Below are 20,890 nucleotides of genomic sequence, written 5' to 3'. Positions count from 1 at the left end.
ATTATAATCTTGTAGCCGTTAACTAGTATTAAGCAAATAATATTTGATTAAACTAGTAGTATTTCATAAATCGTTACAACATAGAATCTCAAAGTGCTTGGACCTCCCAAGTGGCGCAGTGGTCTAAGGCTGTGCCACTAGAGATCTTGGTTCGAATCCAGGCACTGCCGTAGCCGGCCACGACCGGGAGAGCAGAGTTATGGGATGGGCCTACTTAAATTAGCTTTCGAAGATACTTTACTTAGGACAGTTAATCAGCCGTACCAGTGATATCAGCCGTACCAGTGATATCAGCCGTACCAGTGATATCAGCCGTACCAGTGATATCAGCCGTACCAGTGATATCAGCCGTACTAGTGATATCAGCCGTACCAGTGATATCAGCCGTACCAGTGATTGTCCGGGAGGGGAGTTTATTCTCTCCACCTCGTGTTGAGATTCAAAGTTCCAACCGTTCTCAACGTGTAGCGGCGCTTCACCTTTTCTGGTCTGATGTGTTCATTCGTAACCCATCCTTTTATACACTCTGCTCGAAAGGGCCGGTTCCGCTCTCTGACCTCACTCTGAGCTTACTGTGCAAAGCTAATGGAAAACAATTATCTCTTATAGTGTTCTCAAATCGCATCCCTCTCTTCCATCATTTTTCGTATTACATGCACCACGTATAGGATGGAAACTTCCTACATGTAGTGGGTATACTTTCCAAATTACAGTATTTCCTTTAAAACATTTCTAAAGACATCACAAAATAACAAACCAAATGACATTAGTGTTCTATAGATCGCCTCCGACCATTCCCCACGTTCTATGTTAGAAACATTGTTCCAGTATTCGCTTTTGAACGTGTTTAAAAGTTTCAGCCGGAAAAAGTCTGTTAAACAAAGACATTCCTTTGGGGGATCTTGAGAGGTAGATCCTGGCCTTCTTTGTTGATTTACGACAGGGCGTGAGCTGTAAAACACCTGGTTTTCTGAGCAATCTTTTTAATTGTTAGGACATGTAAACACCTTAATCGGTGTTCCAGCGGTGTATTTGATCTGCGCATGTGCTAGCACCAGCCGAGCGAGCCTTCCTCTTTAGCATGAGTGAAGTGATTTAGCAAACAACATAATGAATGCGTTCCATTTAATCCATTTCAGCCATTACAAATGAGCCCATCCTCCTATAGCTCCTCCCACCAGCCTCCACTGCTTCAGGTAGCCTGATTTCAGATGTGTCCATGTAAACAGGATTATTAGGGAAATCGTTCTTCTTGCAAAGCATTTAAACATTTTAATCGAACTATTATATTAATCTGACTATCCACAATAATCGCATAATTGTGTGCATGTAACCGCACTCAATGTTACAGTGAGGGAAAAAAGTATTTGATCCCCTGCTGATTTTGTACGTTTGCCCACTGACAAAGAAATTATCAGTCTATCATTTTAATGGTAGGTTTATTTGAACAGTGAGAGACAGAATAACAACAAAAAAATCCAGAAAAACGCATTTAAAAAATGTTATAAATTGATTTGCATTTTAATGAGGGAAATAAGTATTTCCCGGACAAACCGGGAACTAGACCATCAGGTGACATCCCCGGGACAAACCAGGAACTAGACCATCAGGTGACGGCTCTGGGACAAACCAGGAACTAGACCATCAGGTGACATCCCTGTGACAAACCAGGAACTAGTCCATCAGGTGACATCCCCGGGACAAACCAGGAACTAGTCCATTAGGTGACATCCCCGGGACAAACCGGGAACTAGACCATCAGGTGACATCCCCGGGACAAACCAGGAACTAGACCATCAGGTGACATCCCCGGGACAAACCGGGAACTAGACCATCAGGTGACATCCCCGGGACAAACCGGGAACTAGACCATCAGGTGACATCCCCGGGACAAACCAGGAACTAGACCATCAGGTGACATCCCCGGGACAAACCAGGAACTAGACCATCAGGTGACATCCCCGGGACAAACCGGGAACTAGACCATCAGGTGACATCCCCGGGACAAACCGGGAACTAGACCATCAGGTGACATCCCCGGGACAAACCAGGAACTAGACCATCAGGTGACGGCTCTGGGACAAACCGGGAACTAGACCATCAGGTGACATCCCCGGGACAAACCAGGAACTAGACCATCAGGTGACATCCCCGGGACAAACCAGGAACTAGACCATCAGGTGACATCCCCGGGACAAACCAGGAACTAGACCATCAGGTGACATCCCCGGGACAAACCAGGAACTAGACCATCAGGTGACATCCCCGGGACAAACCGGGAACTAGACCATCAGGTGACGGCCCCCGGGACAAACCAGGAACTAGACAAAACCTCCAGGGGACCATGACACAGCGTCCTGACGTCCTGGGAACGTCCTAATGACTCATTATCGTTTGGAGGGCAGGCACAACAAATTATGAGAATGGAAAGTGAATGGTGTCTCTAGTCTGCTTGATATGCAGTAATGATAGAGTAATGATAATGAAACATTATAATAGATCAGATGTCATCGTCAAACACGTATGTACATCTTTCGTGAGCGACCATCATAAAGGAACAGGAGGCTATTCTACCTTGCTCAGTGACACTGAGGCGTCAACACTCCAGATTCTAAACCCTGCGTGGATGGGCTCAGTAAATCTGGTGTGGAATGTGTGAAGGTGGGTCAGCGTGCCAAGGGAGACGCTGTAGAAGGACAGAGTGCCGGCCGGCCAGTCCAGATACACACCAACTCTGCGGGAGGAGGAGGAGGAAGGGACCGGTCTGGTGGTGGGCATGTTATTGTGTCTGGTATTGAAATAGTCTTTATAACAACTGAGACTCCAGGACTTGTCATTAAATCCCAGCCCACAATCATGACCTTCTCCTTGCCTGCGAATTCCACTGTATGTCACTGCAATATGTGCCTCAGGCCCATTCCACTCCACCTCCCAGTAACAGCGCCCAGTCAGACCCTCTCTACACAACGCTTGTTGCCAGAAGTCAAATCTCTCTGAGTGATCAGGATACGGCTGCGCCTCTATCACCCCTGTCATCTTTCTGTCGTCCTCAGACAGAGAGAGCAGATTGTGTGCTGTATTTGGGTCCAAAGTGAGCTCACAGGCATCTGATGGAGACAAATACTTATCATTATTTAAGTTAAGACAACATACAGTACATACCTGTTTGCACCTCAAGTCTGGCTCTAGAGCTAGTATTTGTTTGGACAAGGTAAGCTGAAGTAGACTTGGGCCAAAAGTTCAAGACTTAAACATTACAAGTTTGGTCTTCACTGCATCCAAGACTTACATTTCTTAAGTGCTGATTTTGTCCAACACTCTTCACTATGGTCCACACTATGAGAAAGCAGAAACATGCAGCGTTTTAGGGGCAGGTTAGTGTTTTTCCTCATGAATCTTGTTCTGGAGGCAGCTCGGCAGAGTGGTCACTAGCTAGCACAGCCACAAAATCATCCAAGTGGGACAACCATATATCTCAGTCATAGTAAGTCCATTTTTCCTCAATAAAGCAGGGGGGGGTCGGGTGAGGTGTGGGGGGGGGGGGGGGTTATTTAAGATACTCTTAGAAGAGGTAGGGTTTCAGATGTTTTCGGAAGATGGGCAGGGACTCTGCTGTCCTAGCTTCAGGGGGAAGCTGGATCCACCATTGGGGTGCCAGGACAGAGAAGAGCTTGGACTGGGCTGAGTGGGAGCTGGAGGGCTAAGAGACCTGAGGTGGCAGAACGGAGTACTCGGGTTGGGTGTAGGGTTTGAGCATAGCCTGAAAGAAGGGTGGGGCAGTTCCTCTTGCTGCTCCGTAGGCAAGTACCATGCGTCTTGTAGTGGATGTGAGCTTCGACTGGAACCTTAACCCTAACGCCTAACCCTCAACTTAAATTAATGTTTGTTTTCATGAATTTTTACAATATAGCCAATTTTGACTTTGCAGCTGGCCCATCTAGCAGAAACCACTCAGTCCTGCCTCCAGAACAGGATTCATGACAATAAACATCAACCTGCATTTTAGGGTTCGAGACACAAGATTTGATTCAGTAAAAAAAAAAGGACCAGGTTTAGTTACAGTAAATGGGTAACATCTGTTGTGTTCCTACCGGAGTTTCTCCAGTTTACAACGTGGATCCTCCAGTACAGCAGAAAGCAGCTTCACCCCTGTGTCTTCTGGGTAATTGTAGCTCAGATCCAGCTCTCTCAGGTGGGAGGGGTTTGACTTTAGAGCTGATGCCAGAAAACCACAGCCTTCCTCTGTGACTCCACAGAATGACAACCTGCAGAGCGGATTTCATTCTCAGAAATATACTTTATTGGTGGAAATACACTTATCACAACTACTACCCATACTGCCATGTGTTATGATATGTGCCGTTTTGTCACACAACACAATGTCACAGATGTCTCAAGCAATTGGCATGCTGACTGCAGGAATGTCCACCAGAGCTGTTGCCAGAGAATTGAATGTACATTTCTCTACCATAAGCCGCCTCCAACGTCGTTTTAGAGAATTTGGCAGTACGTCCAACCTGCCTCACAACCGCAGACCACGTGTATGGTGTGGGTAAGCGGTTTGCTGATGTCAACGTTGTGAACAGAGTGACCCGTGGTGGCGGTGGGGTTATGTCATGGACAGGCAAAAGGTTACAGACAGCGAACACAATTGCATTTTATCGATGGCAATTTGAATGCACAGAGATGCCGTGATGAGATCCTGAGGCCCATTGTAGTGCCATTAATCCGCCGCCATCACCTCATGTTTCAGCATGATAATGCACGGCCCCATGTTGCAAGGATCTGTACACAATTCCTGGAAGCTGAAAATGTCCCAGTTCTTCCATGGCCTGCATACTCACCAGACATCGTTGTTCCAGTTCCTGTCAATATCCAGCAACTTCGCACAGCCATTAAATAGGAGTGGGACAACATTCCACAGGCCACAGTCAACAGCCTAATCAACTGTATGTGAAGAAGATGTGTCACGCTGCATGAGGCAAATGGTGGTCACACTAGATACTGACTGGTTTTCTGATCAACGGCCCTAACTTTGTGACCAAAAGATGCGTATCTGTATTTCCAGTCATGTGAAATCCATAAATTAGGTCCTAATGAATTTATTTCAATTTACTGATTTCCTTATATGAACTGTAACTCAGTAAAATCTTAGAAATTGTTGCATGTTGCGCTTATATTTCAGTTCAGTAATAGTTTCCGTTTTGTATATATTGATTTCCGTCACTACCAACTGAACAACAGTAATCAGTTTGTGCTGGCCGACCACGAGGTCAAGCGAGACAGAGCGGACCCTGGACCGAGGTAACGTCGCTGTCTCCTGGGTACAAGCGGTCAACAGCTGGTCACATAAAATTACTTCTCATATTAACGCACACATTAACTCAGGGTACAGACCATGTAACTAGGACTAAGACCTCTAGACATAATGAGTCAGGTTACAGACCATGTAACCAGGCCTAAGACCCCTAGACATAATAATAAATGTAAATGTAAATGTAAATGTAAATGTAAATGTACATAATGAGTCAGGTTACAGACCATGTAACTAGTACTAAGACCCCTAGACATAATGAGTCAGGTTACAGACCATGTAGCCAGGCCTAAGACCCCTAGACATAATGAGTCAGGTTACAGACCATGTAACTAGGACTAAGACCTCTAGACATAATGAGTCAGGTTACATACCATGTAACCAGGCCTAAGACCTCTAGACATAATGAGTGCAGCAAAATCAGTAGGCTATTAATTGGTTTCTTACTCCAATGTCACATTCAGTTTACACACAAAAGGGGAAAATACTGACCTTAGTTTCTCCAGTTTGCAATGTTGATTCCCCAGTCCAGCAGAGAGCAGTTTCACTCCTGAATCCTGCAGGTCGTTGTCACTCAGGTCCAGCTCTTTCAGCTGGGAGGATTTTGAGCTGAGAGCTGAGGCCAACACCTCACAACTTCTCCCTGTGAGGTTACATTCATTCAGCCTTCAAAGTGGGGATAGAATAGTTCACATATAGTTAAAAATAAAATAATAATTTTCCAAAACTTCATCAATTAGGAACCAAAACCAGATATATCCAGACATTTTTAGCAATGGACTCAATTAGCACCCTAGATTAAATACAAAACATTAAGAACACCTTCCTAATATTGAGTTGTTTTGTACACTCAGTGTATATGTCCATTTCAAAACAGTGCAATTAGTTATCTTGATACATACAAAGCAATTTTGGAAGATTTGACCACTGGCAGCAGCCTCTGAAGAGCTTCCTCTGATCTGGAATATTTCTTCAGGTCAAACACATCCATCTCCTCTTCTGAAGTCAGCAACATAAAGGCCAGAGCTGACCACTGTGCAGGTGACAGTTTGGCTTCGGACAGACTACTTTTGTTTAAGTAGCTCTGCATCTCCTTCACTACAGAATGGTCGTTCAGCTCATTCAAACAGTGGAACAGATTCATGCACCTCTCTGGAGAAGGATTCTCTGTGATCTTCTCCTTGATGTACTTGACTGTTTCTTCATTGGTCTGTGAGCTGCTTCCTGTCTGTGTCAGGAGGTTTTGTAGGAGAGTCTGATTGGACTCCAGTGAGAGGCCCAGAAGGAAGCGGAGGAACAGATCCAGGTGTCCATTCTCACTCTGTAAGGCCTTGTCAACGGCACTTCTATAGAGGATGGTTGCAGGAGTATCTTCAGACATTTGAAGATTTCTGTTGGTTTCTTCTTTAGCCATGAGATTTAATTTGTCGCAGATGAATGTGTGGAATACATATAAAGCAGCCAGAAACTCCTGAATGGTCAGATGCAAAAAGCAGTACACCTTCTCCAGGTACAGCCCACAGTCCTTTCGGAAGATCTGTGTGCACACTCCTGAGTACACTGAGGTGTCTGTGACATCAATGCCACACTCTCTCAGATCTTCCTCATAGAATATCAGATTGCCGTTCTCCAGCTGTTGAAAAGCCAACTTCCCCAGTTTCAGAATCATCTCTTTATCTGAATTCATCTGTGAATATGTCTCCGCTTTCTCGGTTCCCTCTGAGAATTTCTGATTTTTTATCAGAATGTTATGGATGAGAAAGTGTTCGTACATTTGAGTCAGAGTCCTGGGCATCTCTCGACTCTCTGCTTGAAGCAAGATTCCCTGTAAAACAGTGGCCGATATGGAACTGAATATTGGTATGTGGCACATGATGTAGAGGCTCCTTGATGACTTGATGTGTGTGAGGATTCTGTTGGCCAGTTTCTCATCACTGATTATTTTCCTGAAGTACTGCTCCTTCTGAGGGTCGTTGAACCCTCGCACCTCTGTCACCTGGTCAACACACTTAGGAGGGATCTGATTGGCTGCTGCAGGTCGAGAGGTTATCCAGAGGAGAGCAGAGGGAAGCAGATTCCCCTTGATGAGGTTAGTCAGCAACACATCCACTGAGGTTGATTCTGTGACATCACACCAGCTCTCATTTGTCTTGAAGTCTAGAGGCAGTCGGCACTCATCCAGACCATCAAAGACAAACAGAACCTTGTACTTGTCAAAGTTGGAAATTCCTGATTCTTTGGTTTCCATGAAAAAGTGATGAAGAAGTTCCATCAGGCTGTATTTTTTCCCTTTCATCAAATTAAGCTCCCGAAAAGGCAGAGAGAAAATTAATTGGACATCATGATTTGCTTTTCCTTCAGCCCAATCCAGAATGAATTTCTGCACAGAGATTGTTTTTCCGATGCCAGCGACTCCCTTTGTCAGCACTGTTCTGATTTTTTTGTCCTGTCCAGGTAAAGGTCGAAAGATGTCATTGCATTTGATTGGTGTCTCTTGTGTTGCTGTTCTCCTGGATGCAGCCTCGATCTGTCTCACCTCATGTTCATTATTGACCTCCCCACTTCCCCCCTCTGTGATGTAGAGCTCTGTGTAGATCTCATTGAGGAGTGTTGGGTTTTCTTGCTTTGCTATTCCATCAAACACACTTTCACACTTCCTCCTTAAGTTGGATTTGAGTTCACGTTGACAGACAGCAAGTTCACCTGAAATACCTGACAATACAAAATATGACTTATGTTAATGTTTTACTACAGTATGGTCAATTTAGTCTCAAATATGTATTTGCGGTTTTGCTTTATTTTTACGGTCCACTAATGACATTGAATTTACATAAGAAACTATACATTACAGTATAATTACGTAACTTTTCCCTAAGAATTTTTACTCTGTCATTACTTCTCGGTTCCGTTCAATGTAACAAATACTAGAAACTACTAACTAGAAAGTACGGATACAATTTCATATTATAAAATGGTAATTGGACTGTAAAATAAAGGGTTACTTAATGTAATGTATACCTATTATATATCTCTATGCAGGGCCTTGCAAAAGTATTCAGACCCCTTGGATTTCTTCACATTTTATTGTGTTAAAAAGTGGGATTAAAATGGATGTGATTGTCATTGTTTTGGTCAAAAATCTACACAAAATACTCTGTAATGTCAAAGTGGAAGAAAAAATATATTTTCAAATATAAATAAAGAATTCATAACAAAAATATAGTTGAGTATTCAGCCCTTTCTTTAGGCAAGCCTAAATGAGTTCATGAGTAAAATTTGGCTTAACAACATGTTATGGGTATGCTTGACATCAGAAAATACTGGGGAGTTTTTCAGGATGATAATAAAGAGGATGGAGCTAAGCACAGGCAAAATCCTAGAGGAAAACCTGCTTCAGTCTGCTTTCCACCAGACACTGGGAGAGGAATCCACCTTTCAGCAGGACAATAACCTACAACACAAGGCCACATCTACACTGGAGTTGCTTACCTAGACGACAGTGAATGTTCATGAGTGGCCAAGTTACCGTTTTGAGTTAAATCTGCTTGAAAATCTATGGCAAGTTTTGAAAATTGCTGTATAGCTATTATAAACTTGACCAGACTCAAAGCTAGGCATATGGACTCCCTCTTAAGGTAAATCTGAACTGCTTTATTTCCTGTTTTACAGTGTTGAGTCCCTTACTGCCTCATCGGCAACTCCATCTAGAACTAACCCATCAATCTGGTTCTAGAACTAACCCATCACTCTGGTTCTAGAACTAACCCATCACTCTGGTTCTAGAACTAACCCATCACTCAGATTACCACAATAGCCATGATCCTCAACATCTTGACAGAGCTTGAAGAATTTGAAAAGAATTTGAAAAAAATTTGTCTTTCTTTTTGTGTAGAAAAAAAAGAAAGACAATTACAACCATTTTAATCCCACTTTGTAACACAATAAAATGTGATGAAATCCAAGGGGTCTGAATACTTTTGCAAGGCATTCGGAAAGTATTCAGACCCCTTCCCTTTTTCAAAAAAAGATTACGTCACAGCCTTATTCTAAACTGGACTAAATACAATTTTTTTCTCAACAATCTACACACAATACCCCATAATGACAAAGCGAAAACAGGTTTTTAGAAATGTTAGCAAATGTATTAAAAATAAAAAACTGAAATACCTTATTTACATAAGTTTTGCTATGAGTCATCCTTGAGATGTGTCTACAACTTGATTGGAGTCCACCTGTGGTAAATTCAATTGATTGGACATGATTTGGAAAGGCACACACCTGTCTGTATAAGGTCCCACAGTTGACAGTGCATGTCAGAGCAAAAACCAAGCCATGAGGTCGAAGAAATTGTCCGTAGAGCTCCGAGACAGGATTGTGTCGAGGCACAGATCTGGGGAAGGGTACCAAAAAATGTATGCAGCATTGAAGGTCCTCAAGAACACAGTGGCCTCCATCATTCTTAAATGGAAGAAGTTTGGAACCACCAAGTCTCTTCCTAGAGCTGGCCGCCCAGCCAATCTGAGCAATCGGTTGAGAAGGGCCTTGGTCAGGGAGGGGACCAAGAACCCAATTATCACTCTGACAGGGCTCCAGACTTCCTCTGTGGGGATGGGAGAACCTTCCAGAAGGACAACCATCTCTGCAGCACTCCACCAATCAGGCCTTTATGGTAGAGTGGCCAGACGGAAGCAACTCCTCAGTAAAAGGCACGACAGCCCGCTTGGAGTAAAAGGCAAACTCTGGTCTGATGAAACCAAGACTGAACTCTTTGGCCTGAATGCAAAGCGTCACGTCTGGAGGAAACCTGGCTCCATCCCTACGGTGAAGCATGGTGGTGGCAGCATCATGCTGTGGGGATGTTTTTCAGCGGCAGGTACTGGGAGACTAGTTAGGATCGAGGGAAAGATGAACGGAGCAAAATACAGAGAGATCGTTGACGAAAACCTGCTCCAGAGCACTCAGGACCTCAGGCTAGGGCGAAGGGTCACCTTCCAACAGGACAACGACCCTAAGCACACAGCCAAGACAACGCAGGAGTGGCTTCGGGACAAGTCTCTGAATGTCCTTGAGTGGCCCAGCCAGAGCCCGGACTTGAACCCAATCGAACATCTCTGGAGAGACCTGAAAATAGCTGTGCAGCAACGCTCCCCATCCAACCTCACAGAGCTTGAGAGTATCTGCAGAGAAGAATGGGAGAAACTCCCCAAATACAGGTTTGCCAAGCTTGTAGCGTCATACCCAAGAAGACTCGAGACTGTAATCGCTGTCAAAGGTGCTTCAACAAAGTAATGAGTAAAGGGTCTGAATACTTATGTAAATGTCATATTTCAGTTTTTATTTTTTTGAAATTTGCACAAATGTCTAAAAACCCATTTTTGCTTTGTCATTATGGGATATTGTGTGTAGATTGATGAGGGGAAAACACTATTTAATAAATTTTAGAATAAGGCTGTAACGTAACAAAATGTGGAAAAAGTCAAGGGATCTGAATACTTTCCGAATGCAATGTACATCAAATAACAGAAAGTATATCTAGAAATCTCTGCTGAGTGAATGAAGCATACTTTTCTCTTACTTTTCTCCAGTGTGACAGCAAGCTCCTTCTGGTTCATGGTCCTCAGGACATGCAGTGTGATCTTCAGAGCCCCCTCTCTGGCACTGCTCTCCTGCTTCTCTTCTTCAGCATCCACCACTTCCTCACCCCCCCTCTGACTCTCAAAGCCTTTTGGGAGATCTGGACAAAGAATCCTCTTAAACTTCTTCAACTCACTTTTTACCAAAGCGAAGACGCGGCCTTGAAGCAACTGAAAACAAATTCTGTATATTTAGACTGAGGAAGACAAAGTAAGAATAATACAATTCAAATGAAAGCAGATTTACAAATGTGTTATTTGAAAAGTTAAATTGTTCCCTTCACTGGAAAAACTGAGAAAAGACAGCTCACCCTGAATATGGAGGCTGGGTCTGTTTGGTCAATCTGGGCAGACTGAATCTTTGACCTTTCCTGTTGGTCTCTGTGAACAAAGCATGATGTAAAAACTCTAAGTCAGAAACAATCCAGTTTTTTTAATTGGCCAACTCATCTATGTTACGAGGGAGATAAGCCCTACATCACAACTCTGTTACATGAAGTCACAGCTAATTCAAGTGGTGAAATATGAAATTAATGTATTCAATCATTGAACTAAGGAACTACAGAAATCAAGGAATTAAGAGAAAACCATGAGACACTCACCTTTGTTCAGTGGTAAAGTCTCTGTCTTTAAACATAATTGGGCTTTTCATAGACCTGTCACTCTTCATGGACATACATCTGGGTACAGGAGAGGCTGGTCTGTCCTCCTGGAATGAGCTTCAACACAACAGAGACAGAACTAAGTCTGTAAACTATTCTACCTAATGATGATAATGATGAGCTATACAATAACATGCTAAAATAAGACAGATAGTTGAGCACAAGCACATCATCTCTCTTCAAATCACCTTCCATTTCCATTACTGGAGTCAGGTTTCCCAGATAGACTCATTTTAGAGTCAGTGCCGTCCTCCTCTCTCTCCCCAAGGAGACTCATTTTAGAGGCAGTACCGTCCTCCTCTCTCTCCCCACAGAGACTCATTTTAGAGGCAGTACCGTCCTCCTCTCTCTCCCCACAGAGACTCATTTTAGAGGCAGTACCGTCCTCCTCTCTCTCCCCACAGAGACTCATTTTAGAGGCAGTACCATCCTCCTCTCTCTCCCCAAGGAGACTCATTTTAGAGGCAGTTCCGTCCTCCTCTCTCTCCCCAAGGAGGCTCATTTTAGAGGCAGTGCCATCCTCCTCTCTCTCCCCAAGGAGACTCATTTTAGCTGGCAAAGATCTGGAAAAAATTACAAACAAAAAAGAGCTTCAAATGGGGTTCACTCAACCCGTTAAAAGTACTTAAAAGTATTTGAACGTTATCACCTTTATGGTTGCCATAAGCATGTATTGTTCACCTGTTGTTCCAGGGGGACTTTGAACTGACATAAAACAAGTACTCATTTTACTGATGCCTATGATCGCCCAGCATGACTTGACAATCTTCCCAATCCTGCTCATTTAAAGGCACAATCCTTATTTGTTTTTCAGCCAAACGGCAGCCCTGCCACTAGGTTTGCAAAACAGACGAAACGGAGAAGTTCAACCACTCTAAAATGCTTAGATGGCGCTATGAATGTAATGACTGATAGTCCATGATGTAAAAATGACAACTTTTCATTTTTCAAGCTATTCTTTAATTTCTGTGATCTGAATGAAAAATGGACACTAAAGTTGTCTTCTACTTAGGTAGGTCTTGACTTTAGCTACAATAGCTTTTTTACAATATGAATCAAACGTTATTTTGACATGAAAGTGTTAGAAACCAAGAGAGACCTTACCTTGATTAGTGTGTGTACCTTACCTCCTGTCAGGGCGGGTAAAGCTTATTTTCACTTGTGAAACGTTTCAATTGTTTTCTGACTTCCTCATGGGATTAAAGTTCAACCACAGCAGAGTTTCAACCACTCATGTTATAACATGCCCACAAACTGAAATTAGGGGAACTATTTGATTTTTAGCAATTCAAATTTTTTGGCGATAAGGTAGAGAGAAAACGTAGAAGTTTAAAAGCTTAAATTACAGTGCATTCATGTAAAAAAAAAAAAAATGTTTTTATTGAGTTGACAAATGTATAATTGATGGAGTACTGTGGATACCAATATCCCTGTGAGCCTCCCAGGTCCATGTTGCCCGGGAGTAAGAATATCCAAAATCTGTTTAATTAATGTTGTTGTTAGTAATATTCTTTCTTTTTTTATAATGTAAAAAATTAATAAAAAACAGGGGTCTGTGGACCCCACTTTGAGAACACCTGCCCTAGGCCACAGCAGAGTTCCAACCACAGGTGATAACACATGCCCTAGGCCACAGCAGAGTTCCAACCACTCAGGTGATAACACACCCTAGGCCACAGCAGAGTTCCAACCACAGGTGAGAACACACCCTAGGCCACAGCAGAGTTCCAACCACTCAGGTGATAACACCTGCCCTAGGCCACAGCAGAGTTCCAACCACTCAGGTGATAACACCTGCCCTAGGCCACAGCAGAGTTCCAACCACTCAGGTGATAACATCTGCCCTAGGCCACAGCAGAGTTCCAACCACTCAGGTGATAACACCTGCCCTAGGCCACAGCAGAGTTCCAACCACAGGTGAGAACACACCCTAGGCCACAGCAGAGTTCCAACCACTCAGGTGAGAACACCTGCCCTAGGCCACAGCAGAGTTCCAACCACTCAGGTGATAACACACCCTAGGCCACAGCAGAGTTCCAACCACAGGTGAGAACACACCCTAGGCCACAGCAGAGTTCCAACCACTCAGGTGATAACACCTGCCCTAGGCCACAGCAGAGTTCCAACCACTCAGGTGATAACACCTGCCCTAGGCCACAGCAGAGTTCCAACCACTCAGGTGATAACACCTGCCCTAGGCCACAGCAGAGTTCCAACCACAGGTGAGAACACACCCTAGGCCACAGCAGAGTTCCAACCACTCAGGTGATAACACCTGCCCTAGGCCACAGCAGAGTTCCAACCACTCAAGTGATAACACCTGCCCTAGGCCACAGCAGAGTTCCAACCACAGGTGATAACACCTGCCCTAGGCCACAGCAGAGTTCCAACCACAGGTGAGAACACACCCTAGGCCACAGAAGAGTTCCAACCACTCAGGTGATAACACCTGCCCTAGGCCACAGCAGAGTTCCAACCACTCAGGTGATAACACCTGCCCTAGGCCACAGCAGAGTTCCAACCACTCAGGTGATAACACCTGCCCTAGGCCACAGCAGAGTTCCAACCACAGGTGAGAACACACCCTAGGCCACAGCTGAGTTCCAACCACTCAGGTGATAACACCTGCCCTAGGCCACAGCAGAGTTCCAACCACTCAGGTGATAACACCTGCCCTAGGCCACAGCAGAGTTCCAACCACTCAGGTGATAACACCTGCCCTAGGCCACAGCAGAGTTCCAACCACTCAAGTGATAACACCTGCCCTAGGCCACAGCAGAGTTCCAACCACAGGTGATAACACCTGCCCTAGGCCACAGCAGAGTTCCAACCACAGGTGAGAACACACCCTAGGCCACAGCAGAGTTCCAACCACTCAGGTGATAACACCTGCCCTAGGCCACAGCAGAGTTCCAACCACTCAGGTGATAACACCTGCCCTAGGCCACAGCAGAGTTCCAACCACTCAGGTGATAACACCTGCCCTAGGCCACAGCAGAGTTCCAACCACAGGTGAGAACACACCCTAGGCCACAGCAGAGTTCCAACCACTCAGGTGATAACACCTGCCCTAGGCCACAGCAGAGTTCCAACCACTCAGGTGATAACACCTGCCCTAGGCCACAGCAGAGTTCCAACCACTCAGGTGATAACACCTGCCCTAGGCCACAGCAGAGTTCCAACCACTCAGGTGATAACACCTGCCCTAGGCCACAGCAGAGTTCCAACCACTCAGGTGATAACACCTGCCCTAGGCCACAGCAGAGTTCCAACCACTCAGGTGATAACACCTGCCCTAGGCCACAGCAGAGTTCCAACCACTCAGGTGGTAACACCTGCCCTAGGCCACAGCAGAGTTCCAACCACTCAGGTGATAACACCTGCCCTAGGCCACAGCAGAGTTCCAACCACTCAGGTGATAACACACCCTAGGCCACAGCAGAGTTCCAACCACAGGTGAGAACACACCCTAGGCCACAGCAGAGTTCCAACCACTCAGGTGATAACACCTGCCCTAGGCCACAGCAGAGTTCCAACCACTCAGGTGAGAACACCTGCCCTAGGCCACAGCAGAGTTCCAACCACTCAGGTGATAACACCTGCCCTAGGCCACAGCAGAGTTCCAACCACAGGTGAGAACACACCCTAGGCCACAGCAGAGTTCCAACCACTCAGGTGATAACACCTGCCCTAGGCCACAGCAGAGTTCCAACCACAGGTGAGAACACACCCTAGGCCACAGCAGAGTTCCAACCACTCAGGTGATAACACCTGCCCTAGGCCACAGCAGAGTTCCAACCACTCAGGTGATAACACCTGCCCTAGGCCACAGCAGAGTTCCAACCACTCAGGTGATAACACCTGCCCTAGGCCACAGCAGAGTTTTTAAACCCAGAGTTCCAAGTGGCCGACACTTATGAGAAGCAGATTAAACAAGCCAGCCCGGGGTTTGGGAAGTCAGTGGGAGAGTGAAAAAGGATTTTCTTAGCTATACATTTTCTTGAAATCTAAATGCACAACGAATATTCTAGCCAATGTCGAATGATGACATAAGGTCAAAAGCACTGCTTTATAAAGGGAATAGAGCAGCATTTGGGACGAAAGTGGAATAATCAGGTGAGATGCTGCACTTAAAATGATGTACAAAACCCCGGCCATAAATGTAGGTTCAGTCAATTATTTCTTGCCAGAGGGACACCCTTCCAGGAAGAAATGTATTTTATTTAGCACTTTTATCGTTTCAGTCTCTTAAGGTGAGCTGTGGAAGAGCTGATGGGTTTAACTGAAACGCTGGATTAACTGATGTCATCTCTCTCTCTCTCGCACTCTCTGACTTCTGTCTCCCTCCCTCTTCCATCTCTCTCTCCCTTCCTTCTCTCTCTCTTCTCTCTCTCCCTTCCTTCTCTCTCTTCTCTCTCTCTCTTCCTTCTCGCTTCTCTCTCTCCCTTCCTTCTCTCTCCCTTCCTTCTCTCTCTTCCTTCCTTCCTTCTCTCTCTCTCCCCCTTCCTTCTCTCTCTTCTCTGTCTCTCTCCCCCTTCCTTCTCTCTCTTCTGTCTCTCTCTCCCTCCCTTCTCTCTTCTCTCTCTCTCCCTTCCTTCTCTCTCCCTTTCTTCTCTCTCCCTTCCTTCTCTCTCTTTCTCCCCCTTCCTTCTCTCCCTTCCTTCTCTCTCTTCCTTCCTTCTCTCTCTCTCTCCCCCCCTCCCTTATCTCTCTTCTGTCTCTCTCTCCCTTGTGTAGATATAACCATAATGAAAGTAATCTAATCACCAATCTAAAGCACCAAGTCGAGGGGAGAAATACTTCATTTGAATAACACTGCAAGACTGACTACACACTTTAAAATGGAATGATCTGCAAAAATTTAAATACACTGCGGAACACACAAAGGGAACACTTAAACAACACAATGTAACTCCAAGTCAATCACACTTCTGTGAAATCAAACTGTCCACTTAGGAAGCAACACTGATTGACAATACATTTCACATGCTGTTGTGCAAATGGAATAGGCAACAGGTGGAAATTATAGGCAATTAGCAAGACACCCCCAATAAAGGACTGGTTTTGCAGGTGGTGACCACAGACCACTTCTCAGTTCCTATGCTTCCTGGCTGATGTTTTGGTCACTTTTGAATACTGGCGGTGCTTTCACTCTAGTGGTAGCATGAGACGGAGTCTACAACCCACACAAGTGGCTCAGGTAGTGCAGCTCATCCAGAATGGCACATCAATGCGAGCTGTGGCAAGAAGGTTTGCTGTGTCTGTCAGCGTAGTGTCCAGAGCATGGAGGCGCTACCAGGAGACAGGCCAGTACATCAGGAGACGTGAATGAGGCCGTAGGAGGGCAACAACCCAGCAGCAGGACTGCTACCTCCGCCTTTGTGCAAGGAGGAGCAGGAGGAGCACTGCCAGAGCCCTGCAAAATGACCTCCAGCAGGCCACAAATGTGCATGTGTCTGCTCAAACGGTCAGAAACAGACTCCATGAGGGTGGTATGAGCCTCCAACTGCTCTTAAACACTAGTAAAACTAAATGCATGCTTTTCAATCGAACGCTGCTGGCACCCGCCCACCCGACTAGAATCACCACTCTCGACGGGTCTGACCTAGAGTATGTGGACAACTACAAATACCTAGGTGTCTGGTTAGACTGTAAACTCAACTTCCAGACTCACATAAAGAATCTCCAATCCAAAGTTAAATCTAGAATCGGCTTCCTATTTCGCAATAAAGCCTCCTTCACTCATGCTGCCAAACATGCCCTCGTAAAACTGACTATCCTACCGATCCTTGACTTCGGCGATGTAATTTACAAAATAGCCTCCAACACTCTACTCAGCAAATTGGATGTAGTCTATCACAGTGCCATCCGTTTTGTCTCCAAAGCCCCATACACTACCCACCACTGTGACCTGTACGCTCTTGTTGGCTGGTCCTCACTACATGTTCGTCGTCAAACCCACTGGCTCCAGGCCATCTATAAATCACTGCTAGGCAAATCCCCGCCTTATCTTAGCTCATTGGTCACCATAGCAGCACCCACCCGTAGTCTGCGCTCCAGCAGGTATATCTCACTGGTCATTCCCAAAGCCAACACCTCCTTTGGCCGCCATTCCTTCCAGTTCTCTGCTGCCAATGACTGGAACGAATTGCAAAAATCTCTGAAGCTGGAGACTCTTATCTCCCTCAATAACTTTAAGCATCAGTTGTCAGAGCACCTTACCGATCACTGCACCTGTACACAGCCCATCCGAAATTAGCCCACCCAACTACCTCATCCCTATATTGTTATTTATTTTGCTCTTTTGCACCCCAGTATCTCTATTTGCACATAATCTCTTGCACATCTAGCATTCCAGTGTTAATACTATTGTAATTATTCTGCACTATAGCCTATTTATTGCCTTACCTCCATAACTTGCTACATTTGCACACACTGTATATATATTTTATGTTGTATTTCTGACTTTGTGTTTTTTTTTTACCCCTTATGTAACTCTGTTGTTTTTATTGCACTACTTTGCTTTATCTTGGCCAGGTCGCAGTTGTAAATGAGAACCTGTTCTCAACTGGCTTACCTGGTTAAATAAAGGTGAAATAAAAAAAAAAAAAAAAAAAAATGAGGGCCAGACGTCCACAGGTGGGGGTTGCGCTTACAGCCCAACACCGTGCAGGACGTTTGGCATTTGCCAGAGAACACCAAGATTGGCAAATTCGCCACTGGCGCCCTGTGCTCTTCACAGATGAAAGCAGGTTTACACTGAGCACGTGACAGACGTGACAGAGTCTGGAGACGCCGTGGATAACGTTCTGCTGCCTGCAACATCCTCCAGCATGACCGGTTTGGCGGTGGGTCAGTCATGGTGTGGGGTGGCATTTCTTTGGGGGGCCGCACAGCCCTCCATGTGCTCGCCAGAGGTAGCCTGACTGCCATTAGGTACCGAGATGAGATCCTCAGACCCCTTGTGAGACCATATGCTGGTGCGGTTGGCCCTGGGTTCCTCCTAATGCAAGACAATGCTAGACCTCATGTGGCTGGAGTGTGTCAACAGTTCCTGCAAGAGGAAGGCATTGATGCTATGGACTGGCCCGCCCGTTCCCCAGACCTGAATCCAATTGAGCACATCTGGGACATCATGTCTCGCTCCATCCACCAACGCCACGTTGCACCACAGACTGTCCAGGAGTTGGCGGATGCTTTAGTCCAGGTCTGGGAGGAGATCCCTCAGGAGACCATCCGCCACCTCATCAGGAGCATGCCCAGGCGTTGTAGGGAGGTCATACAGGCACGTGGAGGCCACACACACTACTGAGCCTCATTTTGACTTGTTTTAAGGACATTACATCAAAGTTGGATCAGCCTGTAGTGTGGTTTTCCACTTTAATTTTGAGGGTGACTCCAAATCCAGACCTCCATGGGTTGATAAATTTGATTTCCATTGATCATTTTTGTGTGATTTTGTTGTCAGCACATTCAACTATGTAAAGAAAAAAGTATTCAATAAGATTATTTCATTCATTCAGATCTAGGATGTGTTATTTTAGTGTTCCCTTTATTTTTTTGAGCAGTGTACATTAAAACCACCATCCTATTGATAGTACTGAAGATGTGATGGCAAGCATGTCATATCATAAATGAATTTAGTGTAACCTCATTTGCTTTCTCTTGTCATAGTAAACACACATTGTCTATGGAAGGCCACACCTAATAACAAACGTTGAGTCCGTATACAAAAAACTAAAATGTCAGCCAGGCAATTCATAACGAAAAGATTCACATGCACAAGTTTGAATAATTTGTCTGTTTATTCTTAAAATATTTTTTTTTTACAGATGAATCCCATATCACAATAGTGGAACCTTATGCCATAGAGGGGAAAAAAATATACAACCCAAATGTTAAGACAAAGTATCATTACTCCAATGTATCATTAATCCAATGTATCATTAATCCAATGTCAGTAATCCAATCACGTTGTTTTCAGGCCTTCAACTCCAGTTGAAATGAAAACACTTCAGGAACACAATGTGTTTTTTTTAACCGATAGCACTTGACTGGGGGGAGTTGGAGCACGGTGTCCCATAGAAATGTGTGATGGACTTTTATGACACAACACGATTGGCATTTCCACGCCTGCAGCCAAGTCCACGGTGACGGGGACTCAGAGAGTTTCTGACGTGTCCACCTTTGTAACCCTGTTATTCACCTCTCTACAAGTCCAGTCCACATTGAAGCTTCATCGTTCACCTCTGACCTGCAAGACATAATCAACATCGTCTTTGAACAGAATAACAAAGATGCTGAGACAACATTAATGGACTCAACATTAAAGTTTAACATTGCTAGCTCACACAATGGCTCTGAGTGGGCTCCACTGCAAATGAGAAATAAAATCAGTGGCTTTGTCCCAAATGACACCCTATTCCCTATATAGTGCACTACTTGTGACCATAGCACCTATGGTCCTATGATCCCTATGCTATAGGCCCTGGTCAAAAGTAGTGCACTATATAGGGAATAGGGTGGCCATTTGGAGCGTAACCTCATTGATTCATAATGCTGCTGGGCTGTGGTGGAAAACCAACCAATGCTGTTTTCATATTCTAGTCAGAGGGAGAATACTGAGTCTAATAAGTCATCTCAACTGGCTTACCGGCTGTAAGTGGGGGTTACTCTAAATATGGTGATTTAATTCAATTGGATTCAAACTGGGTCACACGGCTATTAGAATTGCCAAGTTAGAGGACAGAGGAGAGGAATCCAGTCTGAAGTTAGAGAGCAAAGGAGAGGAATCCAGTCTGAAGTTAGAGAGCAGAGAGGAATCCAGTCTGAAGTTAGAGAGCAAAGGAGAGGAATCCAGTCTGAAGTTAGAGAGCAGAGAGGAATCCAGTCTGAAGTTAGAGAGCAGAGGAGAGGAATCCAGTCTGAAGTTAGAGAGCAGAGGAGAGGAAGCCAGTCTGAAGTTAGAGAGCAGAGGAGAGGAATCCAGTCTGAAGTTAGAGAGCAGAGGAATCCAGTCTGAAGTTAGAGAGCAGAGAGGAATCCAGTCTGAAGTTAGAGAGCAGAGGAGAGGAATCCAGTCTGAAGTTAGAGAGCAGAGGAGAGGAATCCAGTCTGAAGTTAGAGAGCAGAGGAGAGGAATCCAGTCTGAAGTTAGAGAGCAGAGGAGAGGAATCCAGTCTGAAGTTAGAGAGCAGAGGAGAGGAATCCAGTCTGAAGTTAGAGAGCAGAGGAGAGGAATCCAGTCTGAAGTTAGAGAGCAGAGAGGAAGCCAGTCTGAA

At 45.0% G+C, this 20,890-nt stretch overlaps 2 protein-coding genes across 2 annotated transcripts in view; both read right to left on the bottom strand.

Moving 5' to 3' along the window:
• Positions 1-2,557: 2,557 nt before the first annotated feature.
• Positions 2,558-11,313, bottom strand: LOC311126225 (NLR family CARD domain-containing protein 3-like). Its single transcript, XM_084200237.1, has 7 exons — positions 11,259-11,313; positions 10,890-11,118; positions 6,217-8,026; positions 5,807-5,980; positions 4,092-4,265; positions 3,290-3,336; positions 2,558-3,107 (listed from the first exon to the last, which is right to left on the bottom strand). Exons 2-7 carry the CDS (start codon positions 10,924-10,926, stop codon positions 2,566-2,568), a joined length of 2,784 nt encoding a protein of 927 aa, XP_084056363.1. The 5' UTR covers positions 10,927-11,118; positions 11,259-11,313; the 3' UTR covers positions 2,558-2,565.
• An 8,085-nt stretch (positions 11,314-19,398) lies between these two features.
• The window catches only part of LOC311126239 (activating signal cointegrator 1 complex subunit 1-like), a 40,144-nt gene continuing 38,652 nt past the window's right edge, over positions 19,399-20,890 (bottom strand). The window contains exon 10 of the mRNA XM_084200255.1: positions 19,399-19,863. The gene's annotated coding sequence lies outside the window, so the exon portion shown is untranslated. The remainder of the gene's footprint in view (positions 19,864-20,890) is intronic.

Source organism: Coregonus lavaretus (assembly GCF_964263955.1).
Source record: "Coregonus lavaretus genome assembly, contig: HAP1_SCAFFOLD_355, whole genome shotgun sequence".
In the NCBI taxonomy this organism is placed as follows: Eukaryota; Metazoa; Chordata; class Actinopteri; order Salmoniformes; family Salmonidae; genus Coregonus; species Coregonus lavaretus.
Note: the sequence above shows the minus strand (reverse complement) of the source record. Positions and strands in the feature narration are given on the sequence as shown.

What these genes read in the sequence shown, in the direction of transcription:
- LOC311126225 (XM_084200237.1), bottom strand. Translation starts at nt 10,926, where the DNA reads ATGAACCAGAAGGAGCTTGCTGTCACACTGGAGAAAA. An exon ending in TGCTGTCACACTGGAGAAAA is followed by an intron (nt 8,027 to 10,889) that starts GTAAGAGAAAAG and finishes TTGTATTGTCAG; the next exon opens with GTATTTCAGGTGAACTTGCT. An exon ending in AAAATCAGCACTTAAGAAAT is followed by an intron (nt 3,108 to 3,289) that starts GTAAGTCTTGGA and finishes TGTCTCCATCAG; the next exon opens with ATGCCTGTGAGCTCACTTTG.